The sequence below is a fragment of the Pimephales promelas genome, chromosome 2, assembly GCF_988280905.1.
Source record: "Pimephales promelas chromosome 2, fPimPro1.hap1.1, whole genome shotgun sequence".
Lineage (NCBI taxonomy): Eukaryota > Metazoa > Chordata > Actinopteri > Cypriniformes > Leuciscidae > Pimephales > Pimephales promelas.
In genome coordinates this window covers 43,065,594-43,079,145 of record NC_142770.1, presented here as the reverse complement: position 1 = coordinate 43,079,145, position 13,552 = coordinate 43,065,594, and the positions used below count along the sequence as shown (strand labels likewise).

At 37.7% G+C, this 13,552-nt stretch overlaps 1 protein-coding gene across 2 annotated transcripts in view; it reads left to right on the top strand.

The window, feature by feature from the left end:
• LOC148997546 (NLR family CARD domain-containing protein 3-like) overlaps positions 1-12,246 on the top strand; it is a 53,911-nt gene extending 41,665 nt beyond the window's left edge. Inside the window, exons 10-11 of one of the 2 annotated variants that reach the window (XM_089122518.1) lie at positions 8,039-8,212; positions 12,213-12,246. In XM_089122518.1, the coding sequence (XP_088978644.1) occupies positions 8,039-8,212; positions 12,213-12,231 (193 nt within the window). In that variant the 3' untranslated portion in view covers positions 12,232-12,246. Of the gene's footprint in view, positions 1-8,038; positions 8,217-12,212 lie in introns of those variants that run through there. The other variant, XM_089122523.1, reaches the window with a different exon arrangement.
• The last annotated feature ends 1,306 nt before the right edge of the window (positions 12,247-13,552 follow it).

The window sequence follows — 13,552 nt, the reverse complement described above, 5'->3', positions numbered from 1 at the left end:
TAGGCCCACTGCTTTTCTTAGAACTGAAACAGAAATAGGGTCATTTACTTCAGGACACAAATAAAGGTAAAATATTAATCTGCAAACCATCATCTTCTTCATTGTCAATCTTTTTTTCATGACAATTGAGCTGACAGAGGCGTTCTCATTCACCTTTTAATTTACAGTATGAAAAAGAAAATGTGACTGCCATGATATTTTTCCTAACATCTCCTTTTGTAAGTCTTCATGATTATGGAACAATCAAAGGCGAGCGATAAGACTATAATACCTAATATTGTTACAATAGTAAAAACAGCCCTGACTCCTAAGCTTGGTCAAGCTTTATTCTATGCAAAATAAATAATCACATTACTGTAATTATATTATTATTGATAATATTATTAATATAATAAAGAGATTTACGTTACCACTAGTTAGTTAGCTCCAGCTGGAGAACATTCAGTTCTCACCGGCTCCTCTTTTGCCGGGCTGTTTCCTCTTTAAGTGCTCCAACATGCATGTGGTGCTTCCGTGAAAAGTAAATTCCGCCTTGCATGTATTGCACACGACAGCATTGTTGGTTTTAAGTTTTGTGAAACTTTCCCAAACCTTGCAATTCGTTTGCAACAACCTCAGATTCGTTTGCACTCTGTCATAATTCGCACTGTTTTTCTTTTACCGCAATAGCAGTTGTAAAGGGCTGCATTACACTCTAGCGCCACAGCGCAGTAGCGGTCAAATCATGATATTGCACGCCCTTACATTAGGTTAAGTGAGATCAAACGACTACTCAACATATTTGTCGACAATTTTTTATTGTCGACAATGTCGACTAATCGTTTCAGCCCTAGACAACAGATGCAGGATACAGTGAAGAGGGTTTTTAAAGCACAAATGTTTGGTGTAAATCAACTTGCCTTGTAATGCTTGAGCAAACAGACCCTTGCAAAAGCGTGAGCATTTCCTCAAAATGTGTGTGTGCAGCTGAAAAGAGGGAAGTGGTGTGTGTTTCACCTGAACCAGGACTGACACCATATCAGATTTATCACTACATTATTATCATGGCCAAAATAACACACAATAACAATATACACCATAACTATAGAAATCTTAAAAAAATAATAATAATGCTATCAGTCAAATTCATCTTTACTTTATTTTGTGTTATTTTTGAGAAAGAAGAATTACTCCATCACATACAAAAGGAACATTTACACTTTATGCGACCAGTTTGAAATAATGGTGTCACTTTATCAAAAGTATACAGTAATAATTTTCAAACTTGAAGTGTATATAATGATATATTAGCTGTAGTTAACCCTAAAACCGTATTCTGGACAAATGTGGGCAAAATAGTTTTGATTTATTTAAAAAAAATACTTCCCTTGATCTGAGCGGTACAAGGCTTGGCTACTTTTCCTAAGTTTGCTTCCTGAACACACACAATTTTTTTGACTCAATTCTACAATGTTAAGTGGGTGAAAAAAAACTCCTTAATCTTGTATTTGGGTCAAAAATGGGCACCTATAGAAATGAATGGGAAAAACTGTAATTTAGAGCATTCTAAAATAAGCCAAAATAAGACACCAGGGGCCTCATGTATAAAAATTTGCGTAGATTTCTTCCTTAAAGTGTGAGTACGCACATAAGGCAGAATTTGCATATGCACAAAAGTTTTCAGATTTATAAAACCGTACGTACGCCAGAACCCTGCGCAGAATTCACTTTATAAATCCCAGTCAGCGGAAGAATCCGCGCACGTGCGTCTCCTCCCCGAAATAACCATATATGGAGATTACAACGCCTAGTTTTAATATGCATATCCTCATCCGCATATCATTTGCATATGATTATTCATCCACGTGATACCATGTTTAACGGTAAAACGTTAGTTAAATATGAAATGCGGATGTGCCGTCACATTATTACAAACATATATATTTTTAGTAGCCTATCCTTGCCTTGTTTTTGAATAAATAAATCAAATAGTGTTAAATACATTTCAGAGAAAGATTTTCTCAATCTTTTCCACTGGCCAAATATACTATTTTTAATTGATTTATATTTGGAAACAGATAGATCTTGTTGTGCATTATTTGCACAAAACCATTTTCAGACAATCTGCTGTTAGCTATCAGTTAAAACATTTAAACAGCATGCCAGAGGAAAAATGCTCAAAAGCATTGCATCCACAACAAATAGATCTGTTTCTATTTATTGAATATAGCCTACATTTTTTGCAACTTCTCAGTAATGATTTCATGTAGGCTAGTTTAAGTGTTTAACTTCATTAATGAGAATGGCATATTTCATCTAAATGTTTATATCAGAAGTAAAACATAGTTTAAATCGTTCTTTTATTTATTTAAACTGTTATTGTGAACATGCACTGTATTTATGATTAGGAATCATAATGAAGATTTACAGTTTTACTTCATCTGCCGTTAGATTATAGGCTATAGCCGTGCGTCAGTTTCACTAAACGGCCCAACACGCTCATGGCGCGGGATGCATGTTTGCTTCAAGTGATGATAGGTTTGTGAAATTATATTTTTAATTCTATTTCTGTAAATGTATAATATTCTTTAGATTCTCTGTCTAATAGTGACCAAAAATACATTTAACTCCAGCTCACCATCGGTGTCGCCAAAACACATAGCCTACTCTTCTAAAAGAGTGCGTACGCATGGTCAAGAGCATCCTTATGGTGCGCACTTATTTATGCCAGGTTTATTTTTTATAAACCCCGATATGTGCGTGGAAAAATGCGTACGCATATTTCTATGCTCATTTTGTGCGTACGCAACGTTTATACATCAGGCCCCAGGTGACAGCAAAGTCACTTCATCTTTAGGTTTTAGCTCTAAGAACTTATTGGAATGATATTTTAATGCAGTTAAAAAATTTTAAAAAATAAAACATAAAAATAAGCATAATTTACATAGAAAATATAGTACTTTTTGAAGTAAATAAATTCAAAAATACCCCCAAAATATAAAAAACACCATAAATGGATAGAAAAAAATGTATCAAAGACAGTGATATAATATTTATAATAAATAAAAATTAGGATCACACCTGAGTCCTCTGTGCCCACATTTGTCCACAATTACAGGATTAAGGGCTATAAAGTGAATACGGTTTGAGGGCTACAGGAGTTGTTCACTTTAAAAAAAAAAAAAACTTTTGCTGACAATTTACTCACCCCCATGTCATCCAAAATATCCATGTCTTTCTTTCTTCAGTCGAAAAGAAATTAAGGTTTTTGATGAAGACATTCCAGGATTTTTCTCCATATAATGCACGTTACTGGTAATCAAATGGTTCAAGGTCCTGTAAATACTCATGGGTGGATCTGATCATGGGGAATTTGCATATCATAATTAATAATTAACAATTATTCATACAGGTTTTGATCAGATCTTACATGTTATTAAGTCTCCCGATAAGGGATGATATTTTATTTTACCTGCATGCATGCATGTGTATCTTGCTAATAACCACAAGTTGATTGCAATTAATTACACAGATCACGTTTTACAAACAGGAAAAAATTAATTAGCTCAATTGTCAGAATAATACACTGCACTACGCTGCATTCTTGCACGACTTTGTCTGGCCGTGTGCGAGTGGATGTTCTTTGTTGCGTGTGTGCGCGGCTGGCCCTCTGTGTTCCGTGGGGCGTCACGTGGCGTTTGGCGCTCGCGTGTTGACAAGGCTACAAAGTATTTGAGGTAAAATTACAGAATTCGACTAAATTCATCCCCTCTCCTGTGAGATAAATTAGATTGGAAACTTAAAGAAAACGAAACTTGTAAACAACAAAGGAAAGAAAGGATTTCCCGTGGGCAAATCGGATCAGTGACACTACGTGACTAAGACGGACGTAGAGACAAGAAACTCACAGAGGGGGGAGCTCACATTTATACTGCTTGAAGACATCCTGCCTCTTCCTGTCGGCTTGGCCAATCGGAGAGTGGGAAGTGGACGCGGGAGCTCCGGTTTCTACTACTCTTTGTCTAAGAGAACGTGCACCCTAAGTTAAAGTCCCACCGTGTGTGTTCAGGGAGGAGTTATAGTCTAAAACATTTAGATCTTCAGTGATTGTAAAACATATTAACAATACACTTTATGCATATTCGTGTTATTCACGCCACGCGTGTTCTACAGTATTTAAAATGCATAATGAAGGTATTTCTACTTCTCCTTATGCTACGATATAATCATAGTCATTCCAATGTGATGTGGTAGTTTGAAGAATGTTCGCCTGGCAGAGTTCTTACAGTCCAAATGACAGTTTCAGTGCGAAAGCTCAGTTTCATTTGGTTCATTCAACAAACGAAATGAACGAATTGACTTGAAAAAAGATTTGCTCGTTTTGATGAACGAGTTCGAACAGGAGAGTCACAAACTAGTATTGCTGTTCCAAAGAAAGGAAACGTTGAGAGACATTTTCGGACACTTCATAAAAAGCATGAGAATGATTTTCCTGCAAGAAGCGAGCTTAGAGGAACAAAAGTGAAAGAACTGAAATCTACATTAACTGGTCCAGTCACTTTTTACTCGCCCAGGCCTGAAAGCAAAGGCAGCCACGGAGGCATCATTCCAGGAGAGTCATCCCATCATCAAACAAAACATCTCTACAAGATGGACAAATGATAAAACATGCATTTGTCGAGGCAGCAGACTCATTGTTTCAGGATTTTAAAACTAAATCTGAGTTTGTGTCCGCTATCAAAGCTGTCCAACTCTGGAGAAATACAGTTACACGTCGTTATGAAATGATGGCTGATGACTTGACACAGCTTGACACAGAGAAAGGACAGAACTGACTGTGAGTGTTTCTCTCTGCAGTTAGATGAGTGTATGGACATTAGCAATACAGCACAATTGTGTGTTTCTACTAGGATGGTGTTTAAAGACATGACAGCAAGAGAAGAAATGCTAACACTTTTGCCCATGAAAGAACACACTCGGGGCGAGGACATTTTTCAGTCATTTAAGGACTTTGTCGACAAAACACAGCTACCGATGTTCAAACTGGTGTCCATCTCAACTGACGGAGAACCTGCGATGGTCGGCCGCTCCAACGGATTCATTGCCAAATGCAGTGAGGAGGAGAAGGATGCTTTTCCCGACTTCCTTAATTATCATTGTATAATTCACCAACAAGCACTATGTGTGAAAATGCGTATCAAGTGAAAGATCATGGATGTGTCCATGAAAATCCTCTGCTCAATACGTGCGCTCACTTCAGAGACGGCTGTTTCGTGTGTGTTTGGAGGAAGCTGACTCCAAACACACAATCTCCTGCTGCATACAGATGCCAGATGGTTAAGCAGAGGCACATTCCATAGTTGGTAGATATCATTTTAAAAGTAGATCATCAAGCAAAGAAGTGTGGGCACCCCAGCTGTACATGATGTGTAAGATGATTCATATTTACAAAAACAATTCATCACATCGAGTTTTATTTCAGAAGCATCATACAGTTCTACATTCTCTTGAATAAATAATTCAATATACAATACATTTTTAAGTAACTTGTTGCCACCTAGTGGAGAAACAATGTAATCGATAAATGCGTTGTTTTAAGCGCCAAGTTTCTATTAAAAGCTGATTTACTCTATTGTAACAGCTACCGTAGACATCAGTGTTTATATTTGAGCTTTAAACTTTTATCCCAGTACTTCCATGATAATTTGAACTATTGTATCACAAAAATATTGATACTATTATGAGGTTTAAAGACCTTTTGTGAAGCTGTTTCATGACAACTCTCTCTGGGTCAGCGGCAGCGCCAACACAGATTTAAAATGTTGCGATATGATTTGGTAAAAGGTTTAATAGACAAATGAATTGGAAGAAGATCGTGTGTGTGTGTGTGTGTGTGTGTGTGTGTGTGTTTGTATGGAGATCACAGTATTTTAAAGCTGAATCATGCAGCTCTACGGTCTTATCTCTTATATTGCGACACTCATAGATAATGACACGTTTCATCCTCTGTTGGAGCAAGAGTGGCGAACTTCTGTCAACCTCGTCTATAAGCAATGACAAAAATAAAGCAATTTAATTTGAATCAATGTCAATTCTGGAAAAAAAAAACACACGCATTCCTTACAATACTTACAAATATATTATTAAACATGCTTTTATTTTGTCTATTTTTTATGCAAAACTCTATAAATTGCTGTAGTGTGATTATAATTCCTGTAAAGACTCTGGTCGGTTCTGATCAAAGGGGAATTTGCATATCATAATTAATAATTGATAATTAATAATTATTCATACAGATTTAGATCAGACCGGTCTTGCATGTTAATAAATCTCCCATTTAGGGAGGCTTTCTTAAATTTTACCTGTATGCATACATGTGCGTCCCTGCAATTAACCACAAATTAATTGTAATCAATTACACGGACCACGTTTTACAAGACAAGTAAAAATAATTAGCTCAATTAATTTATAGAGTCGTGAAAACAAATTCTGTGGCCACAAGAATTTGTTTTCCTGCTCTATAAAACATTCCCTTTAGGTATTTTTGATTAGCTTTGCAGCTTTTGATCAACATTTCAGGGACTTGTATCATGAGCAAGACAATGATTCAGTCAAAATGAGCATAATTGTATTTAATAAAGCAACTACTTAAGCATTTACTACGTTACAATGATACATGTACTTACAAACATTAAAACACAAACTAAGACGGCGCGGGGCGTTTAGACAATGAGTACACGTGTAAATGATTTGGAGATAGAGAGAGAGAGGAGAGACAGAGTTGGTACAATTTAACCTCGACATAACCTTTCTGATACACCACGAAAACACATTCTTAATGCTCTGAAAACGGGGTAACCCAAATTTACTTGCATATGGAATGGTTCGCTCATGTGTTGCTGCGTTCCTTGAGAGGCCTGCGTGGTGAGTAGGACGGCGGATCTTTTGTCCTCCGTGCGCGTGCGGCCCGCATGGTTTAGCTGCGTGCGCATGGCTCCTTTGTCCCGTGGGCGCGGGGTGTCACGTGGCATTCGGCGCGAGTGTTTGAGAGGGTTGAAGTCTTTGAGGTGACGTTACCCAATGAAATAGTTCGGCAAAGTCCGCTTCCTTTCCTGGGAGGCGAACTTGGCAGTCCATTTGAGGAAAAGACGAAACTTTAGACGAACAAAGAAAAGATCCAGGAATGAGCGTTACATGTTTCTCTGGGAAGGTCAGAAGGCAAGAGGGAGCGGGTGGAGCCGTGCTCCTTCCTTTATCACCTTAGAGAAATCCATCCCCTTCCTGTTGGCTGGAGCCAATCGGGGAAACAAATGTTACACGCGGGAACTCTCGGTTTATTGTCCTTTGTTCCAGAGCGCGCGCTCCTCGTGGATAGGGATGTGTCCAATGAGGGTTTATAGTTTAACACTGTGATCTTCAATGGCAGTAAAAACATATTAAAAATACACTTTATATCTCTGTGCATATTCTGAGATCCCGTTACATGAGCATTCTGGAGACATCAAGGAACATTATGTTACATTAAAGGAATATACACTTATGTTTAAAATGCATAACAAAGGTATTTCTAATTTCTATTTACGCTGTGACCAAACAAAGTTATTTCACTGTGACATGGGGGAGAACACACATACATAAACCATTGAATACCTTTGTTAAATGTCTTTAAAACAAAAGAGATGTATTTCTCTTTGTTCAGAGACATTCGTTTGGCCACATTCCATTGGTGTCATAAAAGTCTTGTAACTCGATGCCACTGGGGTAAGTGAGTGAATGTGTGTGTGTGTGTGTGTGTGTGTGTGTGTGTGTACGTTTCGGGGGAAGGTTGAGTCGCCTGGCAAAGTCCTTACATTCCTTTCTATATAAAACTTTTGAATAACTTTAATAATTTTCCTTGCTTTTATTTTGTGGTTATTTCCTCTCTATATAAAGTACTTTGAACTGCCATAGTGTATGAAATGTGCTATATAAATAAATTTGCCTTGCCTATGTTATTTATAGTTTAAGTGTTGTGTTTATCTCTGGATATAGGCTTAATGTGTGTAATTGTTCTCTACAGGTTGGAGGATTGTGGAGTCACAGATGAAGGTTGTGTTGCTCTGGCTTCAGCTCTGAGATCAAACCCCTCACACCTGAGAGAACTGAATCTGTCAAATAATAATCTAGGAGACTCAGGAGTGAAGCTGCTGAAGGATCTGAAGGATGATCCACATTATAACCTGGAGACGCTATGGTAAGAATAGTTTTTAATGATTTTCATCATCTTATTTTCATTTAACGTTCAAATGGCTGATTTAATCGCTAGAAAATAAAACTAAAGCTTCAGGTTCAGTAACACTGTGTGTGTGTGTGGATATTGTGTCTGAGATCATCAGATAATGAGTCGTAAGTTCAGCTTCAATTTCTGTCGGTCTGTGAACTTAAAACTGTTTAGAAAGGGCTAAGGCCCTATTGTTTTCCTTAGGATTATTATTATTATTATTATTTATACGAATATTTGGGCACTTTTGGGGCCCTTAACGTGCTCGAAAACTCTTGAAACTTTGCACACAGGTCAGAACCGGCAGCCATCAGGCCCGGGCTGAAGATGGTACCCAGGCGTGGCAAACGGGGTTCGAAAACTTGGTCCATAAATCAAACACGCTTGCATGTAATAATATGAAACTCGGTGCACATATAGATCTCATCGTTCATATATACCTCATACTATTACTTTTTACCCCAGACCAACAGGAAGTCGGTTATTTAGGGTTGTTCATAAAACATATGCATTGGAATTTGAAATACTCCTCCTAGAGAATTCAAACACACGGCACGAAACTCGGTCAGCATGAAGTCAAGACATTGAGGACGAAAAATTGCAAAGGGATTTTTGATATCTCGAACGGTTTGGCCGTGGTGAGGAAACGAAATTATTTCGAGAAACGTGAAACAGGAAGTGTGTTATAACTTCAGCATTCATTAACTGATCTTGATGAAACTTCAGCAGTGTGTTCACTGTAAGAGGCTGATCACATGGATGTGACTCTTGTGAGTCAAAGTTATAGCACTACCAACTGGCAGCAGTAAGTGTGTCACTTTCAAAATGCTTTGAAATCACCCTTTTATTTTAACCCTATTTGCTTCAAACTTCATCTGTATAATGTAAATACACGGCAGATGAAGACCTGTGAATGGATTCTTGATATCATTTATACTGTTGTCATGGCTATGCATCAAAATTTACCATTCTTTTAGGATGCTTTTGAGACTCTTAGCATGCTTGAAATTGCATGAAACTCGACAGACACATCACATTTATTAGCCAGTAGACATGTGCAAAGTTTCAGAAACGGACGTGATGATGGCTCAGTAGCGCCACCTTTTGACAAAAGTCGGGTTGCTAGTTTTATCTACAGTTACAAAAATTGGTATGTACATTGTACTCCTCAAGCCGGACAACTTTCTAATTGACACTTATTAGCTCAGACCTTCAGAAAGTCAGATATTTTGGTTTGAATATGGTGAGCCTCTCTCTGAGCCTACGTCTCTTTATGGCAAGCCGTCTTAACATTTAAAAGCTAAGTTTGACTATCTGGAATTAACATTGTAGATATCAACAACGTCTTTCTGACTAGTCGTAATTACATTTTGGGTAGTTTTTATTATCATTTAAGATATCTGTAATGTAATTGTGACTAGTTGAAATGACAGATAGAGTATGGCAAGCCATTTTAACATTTAATCATTTTAACCTACTAGTCTCTATTTCCATGCTACTGTTGTAAAGAACGATACTTTTAAACATAACCCTAAATTGCCAATAGGTGTCGCCAGGCGACCATCTTTAATGAACGAGTCATGGATTCATTCGTTCAAAATGCTGAATCATTCAGTAATGAGAAAACGCATTGCTTTGAGATGCGTGATGGTTCGCTGTGATCTTTGTCTAACTATTTTCTCTGCTGAAACAGAAAAAAAGTCACTATTGCATCTAAAATGTAAGTGACGTGTGTGTGTGACTACGTTTGTTGCAGTGATAAGAGTTGCACCCTTGTTTAAGTTTAAGGCCTTATCTCTCTGGATATATCTTCTTTTTTATATACAACCCATATATTTTAGATTTATTATTTGCTTTAAATTAAATTAAGATTGTATTTTGCTAATTGAACCTGAATGAATTTAAAATGAATGTGCTATATTTCAGATCATATATTTGTTTTTCTTAAAATTTGAACTAACCTTAACTTTATTCTCAGCTGAATTATAAATAATTTATTTCTTTTTTAATCAATGTTGAATGTGTAACTGAAAAATAAACAGATTAGGGCTCTGTTCGAGGACAAGAAATTAAAACCAATGTGACATGATTAATGTCCAATAGATGGCAGGGAGAGAGGGAGAGAGAGAGATTTTGGTTGACAGTTGTAGGTTACAGTTTGACAAGAGTTTATAGTTTGACACAAGCACAATGTTGTGTTATATTGTGAGTGTACACAAATATATTCCAGTTTGAATAATTTACTGTATGAACATAAGGACAGAGTATTAATCCAAAACATCCACATTCAAACCAAAATATCTGACTTCCTGTTTTTCGGAGCTAAAATCTGTAAATTAGAAAGTTGTCCGGCTTGATCAGAACAATATGCCTACTGCATTTTATGATTGCTGGTAAAACTATGAAACTAACCCTCTCACTTTTGTCAAAAGGTGGCGCTACTAAGCACTCCCTGCACCACGCTCGTTTCTGTCTACTGGCCAATAAATGTGACATGTCTGTCAAGTTTCATGCAATTTCAAGCATGTTAAGAGTCTCAAAAGCATCAAAACAAGAATATTAAAGTTTGATGCGTTGCCACGGCACCAGTATCTAAGACATCAATAATATTTTCAAAGATCAACATCTGCCGTACGTTTACATTATAGACATAAAAGTTTGAAGCAAATTGGGTAAAAATAAGAGGGTGATTTCAAAGCATTTTGAAAGTGACACACTTCCTGCTGCCAGTTGGTGGCGCTATAACTTTGACTCACAACAGTCACATCCATGTGATCGGCCTCTTACAGCGAACACACTGCTGAAGTTTCACCAAGATCAGTTAATGTATGCTGAAGAAGTTATGACACTTCCTGTTTCATATTTCTCGCCATCATTCCGTTTCCTCGCCACGGCAAAACCGTTCGAGATATCAAAAATCCCCAGTACTTTAAATTCCATTGCATGCATTTTCCAAACAACCCATAATAGTCGACTTCCTGTTGGCCTGGCGTAAAACTTGGAGCACGAAATTTGTTCACCCCGATGAGATCTATGTGTACCGAGTTTCATATTATTACATGCAAGCGTGTTTGATTTATGGACCAAGTTGTCGGACCCCGTTCCAGGGGGCGCTGTCAAGCCCCCCTGCCACGCCCAGGTACCAGCTTCAGCCCGACCCTGATGGCCGTGGGTTCTGACCCGTGTACAAAGTTTCAAGAGTTTTCAATCACGTTAAGACCCCAAAAAGTGCCAAAAAAGGTAGTAAAATAATAGTTTTCCTGATTTTTCTAAGGAAAACAATAGGGCTTGCGCCCTTTTAGGGCTTGGGCCCTAATAATAATAATAATAATAATAATAGCAAAAAATTATCCTAAGAAAAACAATAGGGCCTTCGCATTTTCAAGGCTTGGGCCCTAAAAAAAAGTGTCCTGTACTCACATCGTGAAGCAAACCGGCAAAATAACAGAGTCATCGACGTGTGTAATCAATTGGCTTTGGCCGTTTGTAATCTTCCTTTGAAGAGACTGGCAGATCAACGCGCCGCTACATTTCTCTCAGATACGGTAAATGCTTATTCAAGTCACTGTGTTATATTATATTCCAGAAATCATCTTCTTGAGGACGATATTTCACAAACACATATGACATGCCTGACAAGCTAACAAAAGTGATGCCTGTGGTTTCTGTGCCGCTTTTCTGTGCAAAGACGCCTTATGTTTGTGATAATCTGAGATTTGGGTTGTTATTAACTGATATTAAATCTGTAGTGAGTGTAATGATGATTTCTGCTGGTTCTGGATCAGCTGTCCGTTGTGTGAAAGTGACCTTTCATGTGCTTTTGATTTTGTAAAGTGACTTTGAGCATCAGATAGAAGCTATATTATCATGTTGGAGAAGGAATTAATATAGATTATCTAGTTAGTTTTCTTATGAAAAGATGTGACAGATGTAATATCTCATACTGCATATGTGACTGTGTGTTTTATCTTAGGTTGTTGAAGACAGTCTGATGTTCTGCTGATCATCTGATGGTGAATAAGGATCCACTACAGAGACTCACAGTCAACAGAATGAACAGAGACTGAAGATACAGTGACTTCACTGTTAGAAATTAAGAAATTAAGCGGCAGTGAAACACCCTTTATTTCACAGCAAATTACACTCTCATTCATAGATTAACCATTTTATTTGTATAAATACACAGTATAAACTCAAAAAATGTAAATATAGAGCCTGAATGTGTTTGTTTTGAACCAACAGAGGGAGACTAAGGTCACGTCCACACAAAGCCGAAGCTTTCCCTATCCGATTTTTTTTTTCCTCGTTTTAAAAAAAAAAGTCTGTAAACATGGTGGCGTCTCGAAAAATATCCGCGTACACACGAAACCACTGAAACCGACTCAAAATGATGTAGTATACATCCCAGACCAGTATGTGGCGCTGTAATTCTGTCATAGAGATGCACTAAAAATGCGAGAAGAAGACTTAGAGCATGCACATATAACCGTCCGCACTGTAGGCTACTATATCGACCAGTCTATGATATAGACCCGGGCTATTCAATTGGCGGCCCCCGGGCCGGGTCCAGCCCCCAAGGGATTTTGAACCGGCCCTTTAGGCGTATTTTGCGGGTGGAAATTGTCCATCACTTTTGAAACATCTCGCAGCACGAATGTAGCCTACCAATACAAATAAATGAAAAATATCCAGTTAACTAGCAGAGCGTTAATTTCATTCGTTTGTTAAATACGAGGCGGTTTTTCACTGAAATGTGGTGTTTTGTTAATCAAGTGATCAAAGTGCTCGTTGTCGCAGTGATCAGTGGCGCCTATACAGTGTTCTCTTGTGGCGCAGTCTTCAGACGGACGTGCGCTTCAGTCCGTTGGACTCTCGTCTATTCGTTACGGTGAAATTAAAAAAAACAAAATGCACACAAACTTATCCCTGCCTGATATTCAACCACTGATAAACATAGTCGGTTTAAAAATTGGTTAAAACAAACCCTATTTGAGTGTGGATTAGACCCCAAACCCTCTGACACGCTTGGCAAAAGATCTACCACTGGACTATTCAAATATACACTTCCAACAGTCGGATCAGTGTATTTATTCACGTGATAATTCTCGCCACTAACAACATATATTAGACCTCTTTAAATGACAAATTAAATCACTTTTTAAAACACATTTACGCTACTGAATGTAGTTATTACATATGGGTAGTGTCATACAATGCAATTGTAAATTATTTCATGCAGTATGAGGCGGTATGCACCCCTTTAAGCCATGGAGGCAAAACGGGTACATGACCAATCAAAATCGCCTATTCGCA